Source organism: Ctenopharyngodon idella, chromosome 9 (assembly GCF_019924925.1).
Source record: "Ctenopharyngodon idella isolate HZGC_01 chromosome 9, HZGC01, whole genome shotgun sequence".
Lineage (NCBI taxonomy): Eukaryota > Metazoa > Chordata > Actinopteri > Cypriniformes > Xenocyprididae > Ctenopharyngodon > Ctenopharyngodon idella.
This window is the reverse complement of record NC_067228.1, coordinates 24,752,498-24,774,456: the sequence shown is the minus strand read 5'-3', so window position 1 is coordinate 24,774,456 and position 21,959 is coordinate 24,752,498. Positions and strand designations below refer to the sequence as shown.

At 36.1% G+C, this 21,959-nt stretch overlaps 2 protein-coding genes across 3 annotated transcripts in view; one reads left to right on the top strand and one right to left on the bottom strand.

Annotated features, from left to right (window-relative positions):
- Positions 1-5,397, top strand: part of mfsd9 (major facilitator superfamily domain containing 9) — an 8,837-nt gene extending 3,440 nt beyond the window's left edge. The window contains exons 4-6 of the mRNA XM_051906228.1: positions 1,561-1,690; positions 1,785-1,994; positions 3,927-5,397. Of these exons, the coding sequence (XP_051762188.1) occupies positions 1,561-1,690; positions 1,785-1,994; positions 3,927-4,780 (1,194 nt within the window). The 3' untranslated portion in view covers positions 4,781-5,397. The remainder of the gene's footprint in view (positions 1-1,560; positions 1,691-1,784; positions 1,995-3,926) is intronic.
- Positions 5,398-5,838: 441 nt separating this feature from the next.
- Positions 5,839-21,851, bottom strand: slc9a2 (solute carrier family 9 member 2). Of its 2 annotated transcripts, XM_051906224.1 has the most exons (12): positions 20,949-21,851; positions 16,386-16,849; positions 13,840-14,090; positions 13,131-13,348; positions 12,420-12,619; positions 10,256-10,345; positions 10,099-10,169; positions 9,533-9,700; positions 9,230-9,335; positions 7,338-7,454; positions 7,048-7,138; positions 5,839-6,825 (listed from the first exon to the last, which is right to left on the bottom strand). In XM_051906224.1, exons 1-12 carry the CDS (start codon positions 21,205-21,207, stop codon positions 6,476-6,478), a joined length of 2,385 nt encoding a protein of 794 aa, XP_051762184.1. In that variant the 5' UTR covers positions 21,208-21,851; the 3' UTR covers positions 5,839-6,475. The 2 variants fall into 2 exon arrangements, with proteins under 2 accessions (XP_051762184.1, XP_051762185.1); XM_051906225.1 differs by lacking the exon at positions 10,256-10,345.
- Between the last annotated feature and the right edge of the window lie 108 nt (positions 21,852-21,959).

The following is a 21,959-nucleotide window of genomic DNA, read 5'->3' as shown; positions in this document are numbered from 1 at the left end:
GAAGGATCACGGGGCTAGTTAAGAAGTGAAGGAGATGTTTGTCTTCTCTTGGATGTTAAGCATAGAGATAGCAGACAGGAACAGTGAGCCTCTATGACATGCCTGTAGGCCAGAAACAGAGAGAACATAGTAAATCCAATTTAAGTTTTTATTGCATTACACCAGTGTGCAGTGTCTGCGGGTGTGTGTGTGTGTGTGTGTGTGTGTCATACCTCAGTCTAATGAGTGCTGGTATGGAGATGCTTGCAGTGCTTGCCTCAGGGCCTGAGCCGTTTCATTTATCAGGTCCAATCTGTCTGCCTGTAGGCTATAAATTGTAGCTTTCTGTGGTGAGATGCTTTTCTTTAATAAACGACTAAGATTCTGACTTAAAGGTTCTGCAATGAATCGCACACAGAAACTGTCATACTAGCCGAGTGGTGCACTGAAATTAGTGTGCTGATGTCACTAGGATTTGTTAACAACAAAAAGAATCTGACCATGGGACGATTTATGTCAGTCATTTTAAATCTTTGGGTTTGCTGACATGGAGGGTTTTGGACAGAGCTATTTTGCTAAGATTAGCTGTTTGGTTAGGATTAAGGAAGGCTAGCTGTTTAGCAAAACAGCTAGCATTGCTTACAGCATCTTTACATGGTCATGTTCTACAAAAGATTTTTGCATTTGCTGCTACTACCCTAATTGTGGAAAAGAAGTACACTTTAGCATACTTTTATAAAAGAGTATTTATTACAGAAATAATACTTTAAAAGAATATAGGCCTACTTAAGTGCTTACCTGAATGTAATGTAATGTTTACTGACACTTAATTGCATGTTAATTGCAAAAATTATTCATTTTAAATGCAATTAGCTGAACTTTAGGGTGTTTTTTTGTTTGACCCAGTTAAATAGGACTTCATTAAGTTCATCTTTATATGCAATTTCATAGTTCCTTCTATAGTCTTTGAAATATGATTAAAGTGTGCTTTTGAATGTAATGACACACATTTATGGTAAAATAAATTACTTTGTCATTTCTATTGAAACTTGTATGCCATATATTTAAATGTATGTTAGTCAACACATAAATAAGTGTATTTTTTAAAGCATGACAAAAGATTATTAAAACAATGACTTAAAATGTACTTTTTAAGTTTAATTTGACATAATTACAAAGTGCACTTTTTAAAAGTACTTTATTAAACAGTTATTAAAGTGTACTTTTTTTAAGTACACTTAAGTGGCCTTTTATTTCTTTAATATTATATTGTGCAAGTACAGTATTAAAAAAATACTTGAATACTTTCAGTGCAAGGGTAAGTTTGTGTTGGGGGCTGATACAGAAGTTAGCGTTGCTGCGGGACTTCATTATAAACTGTCACTATAACCAACTTAAATGATTTGATTAATCAGCGTATCTAAAAAAAAAAAAAGATCCATGTGATACAGAAAAAATGTTTTGTTTGATGACAAACGGCTGCAATTCTCTGCTTTTTTCTTTGTGGAGACTAATTATTGATAATGACTCCTTTTATATATCTTTCATTGCTTCTTATCTGTTATATTGTCTCGTCGGCAGGGAAGTTGGAGCGATGTGGTTGGGAGGCGCTATTCACTACTGACGTGCCTATTGCTCAGTGCCTTTGGATATGGCCTGCTGGGTCTGTCCACTAGTATTGTGCTCTTTGTGCTGGCCAGGATACCAGTAGGTGAGTAGTGGAGTACTTTAGTTCATGTTGCAAATTAGGATGCGTATTATTACCTAAAGTCACACCTTAATGTGATTTCCTTTTCTGTTGAAAGGGCTCTTTAAACACTCCCTGTCTATCTGCCGAGCGCTCCTGTCAGATCTTGTGTCGGAGAATGAACGGCCTCTAGTGATGGGTCACTTTAATGCAGCCTCAAGTGTGGGATTCATCCTGGGACCAGTGGTGGGTGGATATCTCACTGAACATGAGGGGGGGTTTTACTTATCCTCATTCGTCTGTGCAGCCATTTTCCTTCTAAATGCAGGTGAGCAAGATTGAGAGTAATTACTTGAAAAAAGGAGGTAACTTATTCCTTAAAAGTACAGACAAGTATAGACAAGCACAATGTTTTGTGAGATTGCTGTTATTTTGAAATACGTTATAAGGACAGTTCGCCCAAGAATGACATTTCTGTCATTGTTTATTCACCCTCATGTCATTCCAAAACCACAATACTTTCTTCCACTGAACACAAAAGGAAAAATGTTGAAGACAATTGAATTGCAATGAATGTGAGCTGAAATAAAGGTGCTTCATATGTATATAAACTATATTCCAGGTTTATGTATCTTTTTTTTTTTTTTTTTTGAAGCTTGAAAGTCCCCATTCATTCAACAGTAATTGCATGGAAAAGAGCAGCACCTTTTTTGTTCCAATGAAGAAAGAACATGAGTTTGGAATGACATAAGGATGAGTAAATGATTACAGAATTTGTATTTCTGGTAGAACTTACCCTTATTAAAAAGAAGCACACGTTAAAAGCACACGCTTTTTGAAAAGAAGCACATACTTAAAATACTTTTTATGAAAATAATATATTTTAAAAGAATATACTTTTAAAATATATTACTGAATGTAATGTTTTCTGATACTTAATTTCATTTTAATTGTAATGAAATTAAAATATATTACAGTTTAAATATATATTAAATGCAGTTAGATGAACTTTAGAGGTTTTTTGACTCACTTAAGTAGGACTTAAAGGGAAAGCTCACCGAAAAATGACAATTATCCCATAATTTACTTACCCTCAAGCCATCCTAGGTGTATACGACTTTCTTCTTCCAGTCAAACACATTCAGAGTTATATTAAAAATATCCTGGCTCTTCCAAGCTTTATAATGGGAGTGATTGGAGGATGAGTTTTTGAAGTCCAAAAAAGTGCATCCATCCATCATAAACATACTCCATGTGGCTCCGGGGGGTTAATAAAGGCCTTCTGAAGTGAAGTGTTTGTGTAAGAAAAGTATCCATATTTGAAACTTTAAAAACTTTTATAACTGGCTAAATAACGACGACGGCCGTACGCACATCGACTTATGCCAAAAGAGTAACCCCTGACGCGATGTAGGAGTAGCGTAAGCTTTGCTGTTCAAACAAATACGTCTGAGCAACAAACTCAAGCTCCTCTTCTCTTATATCGAAATACTTCTACATTTCTCCTTCAAAATTCTCATTTTAGACTTCTAATTTGTGACTGGTGTTTTGTTTTGCTCTCTCCTCTGCGCTTCCATGTTCGTCAGTACATCATGTGTCAGGTCAGAGTTCACTCTTTCGCCGTAAATCGATTGCGTACGGCCGTCTGCCAGAAGCTAATTATTTAAGTTTTTAAAGTTTTAAATATGGATATTTTTCTTACACAAACACATCTCTTCACTTCAGAAGGCCTTTATTACTATTAAGGCCTTTATTATTATTATTGGGCTTCAAAATCTAATCCTCTATTTACTGCTATTATAAAGCTTAGAAGAGCCAGGATATTTTTAATGTAACTCTGATTGTATTCGTCTGAAAGAAGAAAGTCATATACACCTAGGATGTCTTGAGGGTGAGTAAATCATGGGGTAATTCTCATTTTACTCTTAAAGCCACGCTCACACTTAACGATTCTAAGGCCGATTATGAATGTAAATTGATACTTATGACTGATTGCGCTCAAACGCGTCCAGTCAGAGCCAGTTGCGTTCAGTCGGCGATTACTTAAGTGATCTTTTATTTCATTAATATTATATTGTCTGCAAGTATAACTTTTTTTAAAAATATATACTTTTAATATTTTAAGATTTTAAGTACACTGCATTTGCCCATTCAATACAATTAAGTGCACTTCCTTTTCACAAGTGATCCCTTCAGATGTCTCATACAACATAAACATAACATAAACTACAGTCTACTTATCCAGATGTTGTCTTCTCAGGTTTGGTCTGGATGTTACCATGGAGCGAGACAATAAATCACCGCATAGATGCAAACGCTAATAGTAAAACCAAAACCAGCAAAACCTACGATGGGTTAAAGAACTCAGTCCAGCAGTACTGCTCAGACAAAAACCACATCCGGTATCCTAATGCATCTGCAGTCCGTAGTCAAGCAGATGGAGGCTGGAGCTGGAGTGACATGTCTATCTTCCAGCCTGCCTGGAGACAGTTGACCTCAGTGTGGATGAGGATCTGCATGGTGGCGTCCTCGGATATGTGGGACGTGTTCCTGGTGCGTCTTCTAATGGCTGTATCTATAATGCTGTACTACAGTAACTTCTCCTTAGCCATGGAGGAGCGTTTTCAGCTCAAACCAAAGATGACAGGATATTTGATCAGCTATAGCAGTATGTTGGGAGCCCTTGCTGGCTGCTTGGTGGGACCCGTAACACACCTCTATGGCAACAACATGTCTGCTTTATTGTTGCACTCTACAGCGCTCACCTGCACATTGATCTTCCTGTATGCCACGGCACCCAACATCTGGCAGGTCTTGCTCACCTCCACGTTTTTTGCCATCTCTACCACTATCGGACGCACTTGCATCACCGACTTGGAGCTGCAGCGTGGGGGAGCACAAGCAAGTGGGACGTTAATCGGAGCGGGTCAGTCAGTCACAGCTGTGGGACGGGTCCTAGCACCACTGCTGTCTGGTCTGGCTCAAGAATTCAGCCCCTGTGGACCTCCTAGTTTGGGGGTCGTGCTGGGTCTGCTAGCAGTGGGTGTGCTACTCGTGAGGACTCCTAAGTGGGACAATAAGACAAAGGTTAAAGACAAGAGTCCCAAACAATGAGGTGTAAACCACTCAAAGTGAAGGAAAGATAAAGGACTGTGATGGCAGCTGTCTTTTTTTCCTCTCAGGTGATGTGATTGTGGCGGTTTGGATCTGTATACCAGCTATAGAATGTCAGGACGTCAATGTGAGAAACGGCCGTCGGTAAGGCTGCCTCCTGTGGCGCCATGCTGAAAGAGAGCGACTGCCTGTGCAAATGCAGACTGACAGAGTCTGATGCAAAGTCTACTAAGATGAATGTTTATATCAGAACATTGTGCTGTTAAATGGTTCGACACCAGTGGCAGAACTAGTGTAAAACCAAGGATATTCTATGTCAAAGCATCAGAAGTGGGACATTTATCGTTGAAAAACTTTTATGTGTGTTTCCTGGCCAAATTTCACACTAAAAGTCACTTAAACATATCAAAGGTAAGGAATATGCTTCCAAGAAATCAATTTAGCATTTTAGGGGGGGGGATAAACTTTACCTCATTGTGGCATTGATACTCGTTTAACCACTATTTACCATTGGTGTACTTCAGAATACTCACTTCCTTTTGTGTTTGAAAATTAAAAGTCGTACAGTTGCCCAAAAGGCTAGCAATAATGTTTTCAATAAAACTTTTTTGTTTTGTTTTGTTTGTTGTTTTTTTTAAGAATGTAATACTGTTGTTCAGCAAGGATGCGTTAAATTGATCAAAAGTGACAGTGAAGACATTTCAAATGTTACATGTAAAATGTCTGTTAAATACATTTTAAATGTAAAGATTTCTCTTCCACATAAATGCTACAATAAAATAGAAAAGTTATTTTAAACTGTAATAATATTTCACACTATTATTGTTTTTACTGTATATTTGATCAAATAAATGCTGCCTTGGTGAGCATAAGAGACTTCTTTCAAAAACATTAAAAAAATCTTAACCCCAAACTTTTGAGCAGTAGTGCATATGTGGGAATTTTTTCTTTGTATTTACAGTTATTACATTAAATTTAGGCTTTTTTTGTTAATGTCAGGAATACAGTGTTCACACCTGAGCATAATTACACACATTTTTGTCTAAGAACATAATATTTTATTTTCAAACAGATGAAAATAAAAGTAGCCTGAGCCTACACAAAATTCTGGTGTTATGTAATTTTAGTTTCTTTCATAGTTCATTCAAAAAGCATAAACATTTGAATAGTATCATACTGTACACTGGAGGACTGTTTGAGCTAATAATATATTATAATTTAATATTTGTGCCCATGTCCTATAAACAAATTCCACTTTCATGGATCAAGTAATTGTTTCATTTAGAAATTTCATTCATCATATTTATATTTATCTGTGACTAAATAATGTAATGAACTTAAATCCAGTTATTAAATCTCATGAATAGCAATATTTAGTTCCCAAAGCTAACATTCAATTCAGTAAGTTACAAAAAAAAACATGTAAATGAAAATGACAATGCACCCAATTTAAATGCACATGAAGCATACACTATGTGGCTTTAAGACCTATATGTCGCTATTTCTGATAGTTTTAGTGTCATAGAAAGCTCTTATGTAAATTTCTTGCGTAGGAATAGTTTGTGATTATGTTTAACATGGAGTAAATTCTTCCCTTTCTCTCTAGCGTAAGTGTTTTAGTTTGCTTCAGAGTTGTGTGATCTCTTCTTCAGGTAATAGCAGTCCAGCTGCATTAACAGTATCCACCCCTGTAGATCAGCGTGGTCTCCTCATCAAAGGCTGCTGTACATCATTCTGAGGTTTCTGTACCCATGTGTTCGGCCTTGATTGCTGTTCTCCACCCTCACAGTCTTTGTTACTATAATTCCTAGATGAGCCATAAGGCAGATTTGAGGTCTGATGTCCTGAATGGCTGATGTTTGACCTCAGATGTGACATCCTCTGCTCCTCATTTTGTTCATCCAACATGTTCACAGAGGAAGCCGCTTCCTTCAGAGTGTCTAGCGGCCTGAGAGGCATCACTACTTTAGATGACAATCTCCGTGGATGCCTGAACATGGGCCTGTTTGACGGATAGTCAATCTCGGTTTCAGTATCACCATCTCCTAAAACGACAATACAGATTACTATTTACATTATGCTTAAATTCGGTATGGTTATGAAAATCCCTTGACCTACATCAATGTAATATTTAAAACTCTCCACTAGATGCATATTTCTCACTTCCATCATATTAAACAGTCAGTTGCTGTCTATATGCAAAACATGTAGAATCCATTTTGCTATAAGGACCAAAGGGTGAACTATAATACTGTATATTCTCTCACCGGTGTGACCGAATCTCCCTGGAGGGAATCCAGAGTTCAGACTCTGACCCATCGGCAGAGAAAAAAACTTCTGGGACATTTTTGCAGCATTCTGGTGCAGCAGAGACGAGCAAGGAAAGGGACAATGACAGAAAATAAGACTCTCATGTCGATATTGTGAAGTATATATACTGTACAGATTTTCTGTGAAGCATTGTGTTCTGATTTTAAATAGCATCCTTTTTTTTTGTCTTATATCTTATCAATCTTGTACCCTGTATAAATAAGTGCTCTCATATAGTGTTACATACAGTGCCATGGAAGCTTCCAGCTCTGAGGCTGCGTCGTAAGCTTGTGTGCCGTCTTATCAGGATCTCTCTGGCTGTGATATCATTGGGTAATGAATGCTTATTGGTATAAGACACTGTCTGTGAAGCAAAAAAAATATAGATCACAAATTGTGAAATATTACAAGGGACATTAACAATTTTATGTCCCACTACTTATTCCACATACTATACTCTACAAAACTGAATAATTCGAGAAAACATTCAACTTTTCTATAAAACATGGTAGTCCTTGTTCAGTGTAGCATTACTTGTTTCCAGGCCCTATAACATCATACAAATCTGAAATAAAAAGTTACATTTTATGTGGGTCATTACACTAAATATAATTAATTTAAATGGGACTTGGATGTTCTGAAACTTCCTATTGAGGATTTGACCCTTTTTTTGGTGGTGTTTTTGGTTGTAGACTTCCCTTTCAACCTTTATTATTATTTATAATAATGCACCTTCAGTGCATTATTTTGCATATTGTTATACATAGTGTAACCGGTCCTATTCAACCTGCTCCCAGCGTCTCTGGCATGGGAAGTAGGCACGAATCAGTGTTGGGGAAAGTTACTTTTAAAAGTAATGCATTACAATATTGCGTTACTCCCTAAAAAAGTAACTAATTGCATTACTTAGTTACTTTCAATGCAAAATTAATGCATTACATTACTTTTGTGCTCCTTTTTCTCACCTGGGCTGGGCTTGCTTATTTGCTTTTTTTTAATAACAACAAAAAAAGTTCTATTTTTTGGCAAATGAAAAGACCCTTTCACACCAAAAGTGAAATGAATAAGCCTCATGCTGAAGAAAATGCATATTTACGCCTGTACAGTAGAGGGCGCAGAGGGATAGTTCAACCAAAAATAGAAATTCTGTCATCATCAACTGACCCTCAAGTTGTTCCAAACCTGTATGAATTTCTTTGTTCTGCTGAACACAAAGGAAGATATTTTGAAGAAAGTTTGAAACCAGGCCGCTTTGGGGCACCATTGACTTCCATAGTAGGAAAAAAATACCATGGAAGTCAATGGTGCCCCAGAATTGTTCAGTTTCCCACATTCTTCAAAATATCTTCCTTTGTGTTCAGCAGAACAAAGAAATTTATACAGGTTTGGAACAACTTGAGGGTGAGTTAATGATGACAGATTTTTCATTTTTTGGTGAACTATCCCTTTAAACAAACCTTTCAGCTGTGCTGCCATTCTGGATTAAAGAAGAATAGGAGAAGGAAGTTTAACACTCTTATTTCTAAATCTAATCTAAAGTCATTTTTTCTTATTAGTATGGTTGGATTAGATCACTGAAGGTCAGCAGCAAAGACATTGGTTAATAAAGTGGGATTAAATACAAAGTATATTTGTGTAATTTAATTTATTTAATTATTACAGGTTTGCGTAATATTCTGAGATTGCATTTTACTGTTTTTATTTATTTTAAGGAATACTGAATGTTTTCGTGCAAGTGAGATGAGTAAATGCATGTTCACATTTAGTCTGGAACTACAATAACCATCATGTTTACATAGCGCACACAACACCTCTGCACTTTATTTCTTTAAAAAAAGGGGACAGGAGAGCTGTCAGTCAATAAATGAGAAAAAGTAACTTGTGTTACTTATTTGAAAATGTAACTTTGATATTTTGTTGTAAATTGAAAAAGTAATGTGTTACTTTATCTGATTACATAACTCAAGTTACTTGTAATGCATTACCCCAACACTGGGAGCGCTAAAGATAACGACTGAAATGATTTAATTTAACTAACCTAATTACTTTGAATTTTCTTTACTTTCAAGGTGTTGCTTTCTCAAATTTAGTTTCAGCAATTCCAATATTGTAAGTTCAGGACATTCTGTCACAACTCACCCTCTGTCTGATCTTGTACATGTTCTTCGATAAGAGCTCATGCATATTTGTCACATCAGATGGCAATAACTTCTTCCTGGACTTTGAGGCTTTCTTTCTCTCTTCACTATAATAAAAGACAACAGAGAACAGAAATCAACAGGAAGCAAACCATTGTGATGCTTCTGTGACCACAGACTTCTACTAAAATGATTGCTCTATTAATGTAAGCTAAATTCAGAAAAGAAAATGCAAAACCATTTTCTAAGATTTCTGAGAAGCATAGGACGGGAAAAGAAGTGACTATGCAAAAAGGAGACATACTGTAATGAAATTAAAGAGGGAGCTGCACTGATGTCACCGGACATTGTGTCCAGAATCTCCATGGCGTTCTGAAGCTCCAGTTTCTTGTACAGAGCCACAATGCTCGACTCTGGACGAGTATCACGGATTAAAATCTTGCGAATGATCCGGTTATTAAACTTCATGAACCTGACAATCAAAGAGTTTATAGATCAAAACGAATGAATCTCAAAATCAATATCACATATAGATAACAGAGTGGACTGAACATTGACATTCTTTTTCCAAAATTGAACAACAAAAAAACTATTCTAGGGTAATAGCTGTGGTAGTAACTAACAGGAAATAGTCGTTATGACAAATGAATTTACATAAGCCTGAGGCTGATGTAATGCATGTCTACAGACTGAAACAGAGCTGTTAGACCAGTATAACTGGTGGCACAATTTTGAGACAATAAAGAAATGCGTAAAGTGGAAACATGAAATACTTCTACTAAGCTGCTATTAGCAGAGAACTGTACTTTTATATTCAGAAAAGCTGTGTAGTGGAAAAAAAGAACTAAAGTGTAAGAGTCTATCTCTTACTTGTCTTTCCAAAAGTAGTGACTCCATTGTCCACATAGATCTTCAATGCCTGTAATAGTGTGCTCCATTAACTGAAACAGAGTAATGGCATCAAGACTAACTAAACTTGATTATTGATTAAGTATGTTTAAATTAAATGAAACCAGTGAAAACATACCCTTTTGTGAATCTCAACATTAATGGTCTCAACGTTTCGATTTGTCTTACGGACATTCATTAATTTTAGAAGAGGTCTTATTGTAATTCCCTGCAAAGAGAAATAGTCTTTACTATACACTACAGTTTAAAATACTTTTATTCAGCAAGGATGCATTAAATTTATCAAAAGTGACTATAAAGACATTTATATTGTTACAAAAGTTTTCTAATTCAAATAAATACTGTTCTTATCAACTATCTATTCATCAAACAATCCTGAAAAAATATGATGTTTCCACCAAAACTACTAAGCAGCACAACTGTTAATAAGAAATGTTTCTTGAGCAGCAAATCAGCATTTTAGAATGGTTTCTGAAAATTCAGCTTTGCATTACAGGAATAAATTGCATTTTAAAATATATTCAAATATTAAACAATTATTTTAAATTGTAATATATAATATATAATAAATATACTGTGTTTTGGTAAAATAAAAGCAGCATTGGGGAGCATAAGATTGCCGACCCAAAAATTCACTGACTCACGTGGACAGAGGAGTGTACGGCCGAGCGAACTCGGAACCGCACGCTCAACGTGACAGGACAAGACAAGACGAAAGCAGTGCCAGAGCTCTGTCACAAAACCAAAAATACCAGGAACATCAAGACAAAAAGGGGTCAAACTACAGAGACAAAGAGGGGAGAAAGGGAAGGAGGGAGGGAGGGAGGGTAGCCAAGCCAGTGCCAGCAGAACATCACAGCAGTCTTAGACAGGTTCGGAGACCAAGGGGGAACCGGAGGGATGGATCAGGTGGACTCTGGTGGATCTGGAGTCCTGGCTGAGGGCCAGGGTGGAGCTGGAGGGACGGACGAGCGAGGCTCCATAATGTCTGTAGTCCCAGCAGAGGACCAGGGCGGTGCTGGAGGGACGGACCAGGTGGGCTCCGGCGCACCTGGAGTCCCGGTAGAGGGCTAGGGCGGTGCTGGGAGCTTGGGAGGAGCCGACAGGGTAGGCAGCAAGGGCGATGCTGACAGGGCAAGACGCTTGGGCGGAGCCGGCAGGGCAAGATGCTTGGGCATGGACTCTGTGGTCATATCGGGGAGAGCAGGGAGCTCTGGGACTAGCGGACCTTGTGAGACAGAGGAAACCTTACGTCGACGAGGCAGTGGCATGGCGCTTGCTGCCTCTGAGGAAACTGCAGTATCCACAGCCGTCTCTGGGGGAGCTGCAGCATCCTTAGCTGGAGGATTCCCATGGCGAGCATCAGTCCCCCGTTGAAGGAGGGAGCACAAGGCCTTGAACTGGAGAATGCGATCATAGAGGGGGCTGGAGAGAGTGGAGGCTGGTGGATGGCACAAGCCCTTCTTCCGCTGAGTCCTCATTATAGCCAGTTTGTTCTGTCAGGGTTTGGATTAATGAAAGGAGCAAGGACTAAATCGCAGGAATGAAGGGCTTTTATTAGAAATAAAAATAAACCAAAACACAAACAAAAACTATCCCGAGGGGGAAAAGAAGACAGACTTGACTTGACTTGACTTGAAGGAAAGGGAACCACACAACAGGAAACCTTAGACAACGAACTGGCACAGGACTGGAAACACAAGGAGAATAAATAGGGAGCAAACAAGGCAGGAAATGAGGGAGAACATGTATTTTCTGTTCCCATTGTTCCCAGTTTTCACATCTTGTGTTTGTTCCTGTTTTACTTTGTTTCTATAGTTACTCTTGTTAGTTGTCATAGTAATTGATTTCTCTCACCTGTTCCTAGCCTCTGTATTTGTTCCTATTAAAGAAGAATAGGAGAAGGAAACAGAACTAAAAATAACACACATAATACATCCACAAAGGACAACACCTGACAATGAACAAGGGTTCCCTTGTTCAGTGTCAGGTGTTGTCCTTTGTGGATGTATCATGTGTGTTTTTTTAGTTCTGTTTCTGCCTGCTTTTCCCCATTTTTGGTTGTACTCTGTTTTTTTTTTTTTTTTTTTTTTTTTTACTTTTGTTAATAAACTGATAGAACTACATTTGGATTCCACTGATAACCTAACACTGGATACCTAATATCAATGCAAATGTTCAAATATGAACAAGTTACTGCTGCACTTGTAAAGATGATTCATAAAAAGGCTTGTTCGAAAATGCAAGCACTTATCAGAAAGTCTCTTGATATGAAAAGGTACCTGAATGAACACTGTGAAGATGATGACGACAATCGTGCCTGTGATGAATAGTTTTTTGCAGCCAATGCTCTCAGGGAGAGTGAAGGCCAAGGCAAAGGACACGGCTCCTCTCAGCCCACCATAGGCTAAACCAAACTGATCTTTGAAGTTGAAAGGAATTGTGCGGAAAGGGTTAATGATCTGCGTTAGGACCAGGATTCCTAAAAGAAAAAGGAAATATAATAACATTTGAGCCAATAACTCAAATTATGTATAAATTATGTAAATATTTCAGGTGACAATTTGTATTTGTTTCAGACAGACTGCAATAGTGCTGTGAATTTTACAGGTTAAATCATTAGGCCAGTAGGTGGTGACAAGTGACATCTTTATGAGTGAAACATCAAATCATTCTTAACGTTTGTTCGTTCTAAACACTTATTCATTCAGGAACAAAACACAACTGTGTGATGCTCGAAGACACAATGATTGACGATCTATTTTTGTTGGTGGAGCAAAAATAGGCAAACTAACATGTAAGTTACTTATATTTCTTGTTTTTTGAATTGTTTGTTAAAAGTAACATCAATTAGCAATAATCTCAATCATGCTGGTGTGTCAACACAGCTGCGGAGATATTGTAACCAATGACAGTAAGAAAACAACATGGCACTCTTAAAAACTTCCTAATAATTTGAGAATTCATTATAATTCACAAATGATCCCCCATACCTAGGCCTCTCCAAAGCAGAGCAAATAGCAGAGTAAAGAGGATGTAGCCCCAGTTCCACTCGTGCTCTGTTGTTATGGTAACAACACCCAGGAAGAAAAAGATCAGAGTTTCTGACACACTTCCAACCATCTTAATGACATGGCGAATAGTGGTACAGGAACGCTGGGATACATTCTCCTCCACGTAATACTTCATAGTCAAAGCGCAGGTTACAATGCTGTAGAAACAGGAGCACAACATTTAGGAAAATTAATGTTATTTTCAGATATCTGTAAGGAAACTTTTTCGCTAACAGGGAATGTTCTCAGAACTTTCCTAACATTCTCAAAGTTATGAACAAACGTTCTTACAGTAACATTAATAGAATGTTTGTTCAAAGTTATTTGGTATTTAATAATGTTAGCACAAAAACATTATCGATACAACGTTCATGGAGTTATGAAACGTTTTAGTTGGATGCTCGTCTAACAGTTTTAAATGTTATTACTTGTATATTCAGAATATTCAGAGAAAATTCAAAAGTAACATTCCCATAATGTTTACAAAATAGAATGTTCCTTTAACGTTCGCATAACCAAGAAAAAAAAAACTTGATGTTTTGATAATTTAGATAACTTTCAGAATTAATGTTTTATAATTTAATGGGTCATATTAGCAAAATGCTCTTAGAACATATTTTTGTTAGCTGGGTAAGGACCCCTTACTTACGCCATGATGCTGGAGATGGCAAAGAGCTCAGCTAATAGATAGGCCAGGTAACTGAACATGAAGATGATAAGAGGCTCGATCTCTCTCACTTTTCCAGTAAAGCGTGTGCTGAAGGCTGCCACAAAGCCAAACAGTAGGCCCAAAAGCACACCACCCAAACCCACCACAAAAAAACTACCTATGTCCAGAAAAACATCTCCAGCTTCAATCACAGGCATCACTGCTACACGATTGAAAAAATTATACAGCACCTAAAAAGAAAAACAATGAGAACTACTGGCACATACATATTACACCATTGATGCACAAATACAACACGTAAGTATGATGAAAATACAAATGTGAAGATTAAGACATGCAGAACATCACACATAAACACATGTAATAGGATTACTTGCATTGTACAATGAAATGATCAAATCATGTGAAACAAAACTTCACTGTGGTTTCACCTAAGGCATGCTACAAAAAGTCTTGCTTAATCCCTAAGCTGTGGTGTCTAGTAAACAATGAAAAACAAGTAATTAATCAATGAAAAGCACTAATGATGTGTGATTTTACAGCTAAAATAACATTTAAATCATTTCGGGGGACAATATTGTTAAAAACAATTAGTGTAGCAAGTAAGTGTCAAGTAAGTATTTTACTCAGTTTCAAGTACTGTATCTGACCAGTCTTAATTTAAAAGTAAAAAAAAAAAAAAAAAAAAGAGGAGAGTGGAGATTGTATCAAATCTTGAAAGCAACCAGTTTAACCAGTTTGTCTTAGGAATGTAAGGAGCACAGAGTTCAAGAGTAAGAGTAAAGGCCCATTCACACCAAGGACGAAAACTGTAACAATAAAGATATAGTTCTAAAAATCGTTCTAAATATAAAAGAACAGTACAGTCCACAATAACGATAATGGCACAGAGAAACGATATCATTTGAATCACTTTCAGAACGATTTTTTCCAACTGATGAATGATAAACATTGACAGCCAATCAGAATCCACCCTGTTTCAAAACTGCAACACGAGCTTATAATAAACATAACATCATGCATTGGTGTGGACACTATAAAATAATTGTAGCAAATAGTATTTTATAAAACGGTTAGTTCCTGTCCTTGATTCTGATTGGTCAATAGCTGTGTTTTATTCACGATAAAACACGGCTATGATTGCTTCACCCAACAGTTCTGTGTATCACTACACAACACCCTTAGCAACCACTCTTAGCAACGTAAACTGTTTGTTCTCAATTGATATTGTTCATTAAAGCTTACTGTGTTATGTAGAGGAGTATTGTGAGAATGAGATCGAGTGAGCGAGTTTATTACCTGCATTCAGATTTAGCATTTTCCTTCAGGTCAGTCCTATGTTCATAATAAAAAATCTGTTTAAATGTCTGATGTATTACCCTGTCCTTTTAACAGTTAAGGGGTTTTCCCGTGACTGACAGCGCTAGTCAAAGCATTTATCAGTTGCGTCTTGTTCCGTGTTCACAACAATTCAGTATTTTCAATGTAAAAGTCTTCGCTACTGACTGACACACTCATAAAGACAGTCTTTGCCGCCATCTAATGGTGTAATAATGTAACTTGTTGCTGTTCACGGTCAGGGACTATTTTTTCTGGCGGAAGGAAGGCTTTTAGTGAAAGTTTACTTCATGAAAGTTGCATTGATAAATATTTTTGTCTTTAATATTTGTATTGTGTGGTAACCGTTTTATAAAAGCAATAAGGTACAAGGCTATTGGTGTCACGACTTATTCACGATACAGCACAGCCTCTCGTCCCTTATTGCTTACTTACAGTTATCTTTATAGTTATCGTTCTTGATGTGAACGGGCCTTAATTATACAGCTTCAAAACATACCTGATAAGTACAAATTCCCCAAAATAATACTTAAATACTTAGTAATGAAATACAATTACTCAAATACTTTGCATTCCTGGTATTGTAGCACATAGTATTATAAATTACACCAAATTTTATTTATTTATTTATTTATTTTTTCAGAGCATTCCAGTGTCAAGGAGAAGCTAAAACACTACTCTTCTAAACACTGCTATTCTAGCTCATTTTTCTCCTTATTATTTCAGTTAAAATGTAATAAAAAGTAAGACATTTAATTGTGCCTATAAATACTTTTATGTTTGACATAATAAAGAAATTACATTTATAGCTTCTGAAGCTAATTGTGTTTACCATGGTGTTTAAGCCTGTATCAAATGACCGAGCAGTTACGCTGGTTTGTGTTGAGTTTTGGATTTCAGATAATCTGTTACTAGGGAAAGGTTTGAAAGAAGATACTATAGCATATTTCTTTTGAAACAAACTGTGATACTTTTTGATGGTGACATATCTGGATCTCTGCCTGCTTTTACACAGGCACAACATTTTCAAAACTGTTACTGATGTGCCAAATAAAAGCATGTTTCAAGTACATTTTCAATGGAGAGTATGGCAGTGTATTGTTCACAAGCATGTTTCATTCTCTGTCCCAAATCCCTTTCTCTGACACACACTTTATTTGCTTTTCAAGAATGCACACATCACTTACCACAGTGACAGCATCATTGAACAGGCACTCTCCAAATACCACAATATAGAGCTGCTCGTTGATGCTGATGTCCTCAAACACAGCGAGCACAGCAACCGGTTCTACGGCTGAGATGATGGAGGCGAAGAGGAGGTTCTCCTGCAGGTTGATGTCCTGCACACCAAAAGCCTCGATCTGGCAGATGGCAAACAGGGAGATGCCAATGCCAATGGAATTCCACAAGGTACCAACAACAGCATACCACAGCACCGTGCCAAAATTCTCAAAAAAAGGCCGAGTGGGCATGAAGTAGCCTGAGTCTAGAACAATGAGTGGCAACATGTAAAGGAAAAAGGCGTTGGAGGTGAGCACTGCAGGTGGCTGCTCGTGCACCGAGTGCATGATGCCCCCCACTATGAGACCAATGGAGATCAGCAAACAGGATTCCGGCACCCAGACCGTGATCTTATGGTAGACATGGAAACCTGTTCAGAAAAAACAATATACAATACATAATAGTTAGTTCTGGTCCTCGAATCTGATTGGTGAAGAATCGAGAGGCCTTCCAGGAGGACTGATATTTCACCAGTATCAGCAATGTTCACCATTGTTTCTTATTTATTTACATACCGCCGAACTGTTGTATCCCTTACAAAAAAATAATTATACTTCAAGTTCATTTTAAGTATACTTTATGTAGTAAGTATACTAATATCAATGTACTAGTAGTGTACTTGTAGTACTATTTCTAAGTGTACTATTTCAAAACTACTTGGGACTAAATTGGCCTCCTTTTTAGTGAATAAAGTATACTTTTAAGTATACTTTAAGTGTAACAGTAGTAAACTTTGAGGACACAACTAGCTTACAACTACGTTTTTCGTTTGTACTGCAACTATACTACAAGTGAACATAGATATACTGATAGTTTACTAGTTGTAGCAACTTGTAGCACATTTTTTAGTTTATGAAAGTACACTTTGAAGTGTACTTTATAGTTTAGTAGTTTTATATATAGTTTTCTTTAAGTGAACTAAACATCATACTTATAGTTTAGTATTTACAGTGGTGGTCAGAATTATTGGCACCCTTGGTAAATATGATCAAAGATGACTATAAAAATAAATCTGCATTGTTTATCCTTTTGATCTTTAATTCATAAAATTAGTAAAAATCTAACCTTTCATTGAAGGAAAAGAATTGAAAGTGGAGGGGAAAATCACATTATGAAATAAATGTTTTTCTCCAAAACACATTGGCCACAATTATTGGCACCCTTTTATTCAATACTTTTTGCAACCTCCTTTTGCCAAGATAACAGCTCTGAGTCTTCACCTATAATGCCTGATGAGTTTGGAGAACACCTGACAAGAGATCAGAGACCATTCCTTCATGCAGAATCTCTCCAGATCCTTCAGATTCCCAGCTCCATGTTGGTGCTTCTTCTCTTCAGTTCACTCCACTCATTTTCTTTAGGGTTCAGGTCAGGGGACTGGGATGGCCAAGGCAGAAGCTTCATTTTGTGCTCAGTGACATATTTTTATGTTGGTTTTGATGTTTGTTTTGGACCATTGTCCTGATGGAAGATCCAACCACTGCCCATTATAAGATTTCTAGCAGAAGCGGTCAGGTTTTGTTTTTTTATCTGTTGGTATTTGATAGAATCCATGATACCATGTATCTGAACAAGATGTCCAGGACCTCCAGCAGAAAAATAGGCACACACCATTAAAGATCCAGCAGTATATTTAACCGTGGGCATGGGGTACTTTTTATCCATGTGTGCACCAAACCCATCTGGTGGGTTTGCTGCCAAAAAGCTCTTTTTTTTTTGTTTCATCTGACCATAGAAGCCAGTCCCGTTTGAAGTTTCAGTCTTGTCTGACAACTGAATATGCTGGAGATTGTTTCTGGATGAGAGCGGAGGATTTTTCTTGAAACCCTCCCGAACAACTTGTGGAGATGTAGGTGCTGTTTGATCATTTTTTTTAGGCTTTCTGAGACTCAAGACTCAACTAATCTCTGCAATTCTCCAGCTGTGATCCTTGGAGAGTCTTTGGCCATTCAAACTTTCCTCCTCACCGCGCATTAGGACGATTTAGACACATGTCCTCTTCCAGGCAGATTTGTAACATCTTTACTTGATTGGGACTTCTTAATTATTGCCCTGATAGTGGAAATGGGGATTTTCAATGCTTTAGCTATTTTCTTACAGCCACTTTCTATTTTGTGAAGCTCAACAATCTTTTGCTGCACATCAGACTACATTCTTTGGTTTTACTCATTGTGATGAATGATTAAGGGAATTTAGTTTTTGTGTTTCCTCATGTTTTTACTCCTGTGGAACAGGAAGTCATGGCTGGACAATTTCATGTTCATGATCACCCTGGTGTACTAAAAAAAAATGTAAATATGAATGGGAATATACTTCAGAGATATTTATTCATAAAAAATTCTAGGGGTGCCAATAATTGTGGCCAACGTGTTTTGGAGAAAAACATTTATTTCATAATGTGATTTTCCCCCACTTTCAATTCTTTTCCTTTAATGAAAGGTTAGATTTTTGCTAATTTTATGAATTAAAGATCAAAAAGATAAACAATGCAGATTTATTTTTATAGTCATCTTTGATCATATTTACCAAGGGTGCCAATAATTCTGACCACCACTGTATATATTATTTTTTGCACTTTATACTACTATACTTGAAATATACCTTTAACTGTACTCTAAGCTTTCTTTAATAGAAAAGATTATAAGACAGAATGTAAATCTATGAAAAAGTAAACGCAACTACAAGCCAAGTATACTTAGAATGCTTAATTATACTTTTATATCTGTATCTATAGTACAAGTATAGGCCAAATATACTTAAACTTTTCTATCAGTATAAGATAAGTATACTTAAATCTAATTTTAAGTATATTTCTGAGAAGTAGCCTACAAAAAAAGTAGACTGAAATTATATTTTATTATTTTTAGTTTAAAAGAAGTATACTAATTTAGCACAATTCCCAAACATGTAAAAGTGAGTAAGAGAAATTCATTCTTGCATAAATTGAGCAAAATTAAAATGGTTATAATGGAAAATTATAGTAAGTACCCTATTCAGAGGGGACCATAAAAGTAATTGATCTGTAGGTCTTAAACAGCTTTTGAATATGCAAGCTCTTTTAACGTTAATAAATGTTAGGCATTTAAAACTTGTCCTCTATTTTTAATTTAGGCCTACTAGTAGACTATATTTTATGTACTAAAATGTACATAAGTACATTTAAGTAGGCTACATTAAGTAGATTTTTAATCTTATTATTTTTAGATTTTAATTGAACTACAGAATAAAGTTGCCATTCTGACTAGTCATCACATATGCCAAAATAAATAAATAAATAGGCCTAAATTAAAATAAATAAATAAAAAAGCTATTGTATACTGAGATAAGGAATGTTGGTAAAAACCAGCATAGATTTGTTTAACAAAAAAGTATTTATAGGCTGCTGGTAAACTGGAATAGATTTAGTATTGGACTACTTCATAGTAATACACTACCAGTCAAAAGTTTGAAAACATTACTATTTTAAATGTTTTTAAACAAAGTCTCTTATGCTCATTAAGGCTGCATTTATTTCATAATAAATACAGAAAAAAACAATAATATTGTGAAACATTATTACAATTTAAAATTATGGTTTTCTATTTTAATATACTTCAAAATATAATTTATTTCTGTGATGCAAAGCTGAATTTTCAGCATCATTACTCCAGTCTTCAGTGTCACATGATCCTTCAGAAATCATTCTAATATGCTGATTTGATACTCAGTTATTATCAATGTTGAAAACATTTGTGTTGCTTAATATTTTTTTGGAACCTGTGATACTTTTTTCAGGATTTATTGATGAAAAAAAGGTTAAAAAGAACAGCATTTATTCAAAATATAAATCTTTTCTAACAATATAAATCTTTACTATCACTTTTTATCAATTTAACATATCCGTGCTGAATAAAAGTATTAATTTCTTTCAAAAAAAAAAAGAAAGAAAAAAAATTACTGACCCCAAACTTTTGAACGGTAGTGTATATTGTTACAAAAGATTTCTATTTTAAATAAATGCTGATATTTTTTAACTTTTTATTCATCAAAGAATCCTGAAAAAGTATCACAGGTTATAAAATAATATTAAGCAGCACAACTGTTTCCAACATTGATAATAAATAAGCATATTACAATGATTTCTGAAGGATCATGTGACACTGAAGACTGAAGTAATGATGCTGACAATTCAGCTTTGCATCACAGAAATAAATTATATCTTAAAGTATATTAAAATAGAAAACCATAATTTTAAATTGTAATAATATTTCACAATATTATTGTTTTTTTTTTCCTGTATTTATTATGAAATAAATGCAGCCTTATTGAGCATAAGAGACTTTGTTCAAAAACATTAACAATAATGTTTCCAAAATTTTGACTGGTAGTGTATATAAAAAAAACAAACAAACAAACTGCTAACATCAAAAAGACACTTGCTAGTTTAAAGTATGTTAAAACAGTTTTCCATAGAATGTGTGATTGCTCACCTATTTTGGCAAAGGAAGCAAGCAGCACCCATAAAGTAATCTCAAACGGGATCTGAATACGAGGGTAGTTCAGTGTAAACACCGTTTGGGTTGTTTTGCCAGGGTCAGCATCAGTCTCACCCATCGTTTTCCATGGGGGAAGTTTAGATGGAGTAGTCGGTTTATAAGCAACATTGGCGTTTGCTCCATATCCAGACACAAAAATTACGCACAAAATAAAAAAGTTGAGATGCGTCCTTACATCAAAATTAAACACCATATTTTATCAGATCATAAGCATGTGCCAAAAGTTGACATAGCTTAAATACAATAGTAAATATGTAGTCTAAAAGATAAAAAGAAAAATGTTAAAATCGTTTACATTACATTACATTATTCCATTCATAAGCATACGTATATACGTCCCTTTTTCTCTAGTAGCTACACAGCGATCGTCGTTTGCGTGTGATTTTCCGCACTCGACTAAATTTTGGCTCTCTGTCTCGCGCAGCCAGCAGGTGTGTGGTCAAATCAGATGAGGGCAAATGCCACACCTGATTTGTCTGTAGGCTACACTTTCCTTTGAAATATTTACGCTTCCTTATAGTTCTATGAACGCATTTTTAATAGAAAGAACCTGTTCCTAAATGCCACAACAAACACTTCCGAAGCTTAGAGATTCACGCGCATTTGTGTTGTTCACAGTTAGTGTATCTCAATTAGCCTACAAACATGTAGGCTATCATGACAGCTTCCTCAAAAACAGTAACCTAACTACAGCTATTAAATTAAACTGTATTAATTGTGAAAGCCTTATGAGCCCATGCTAATTTGCTAATAAACTGTTAAATGTTAAATACGGCATAATAATAATGATATGGCAGGTGAAACAGCATATTTGTTGCAGAACATAGCAACCACTAGATGGGAGTCGAGGTCTTCCTGCACCTGTCACTCGCTCGTTTAGGTCTGTACAGGCTAAATTATCCATCCAAAACGTCGAAATTTTCATGAAGCGTTCTTTAAATACAG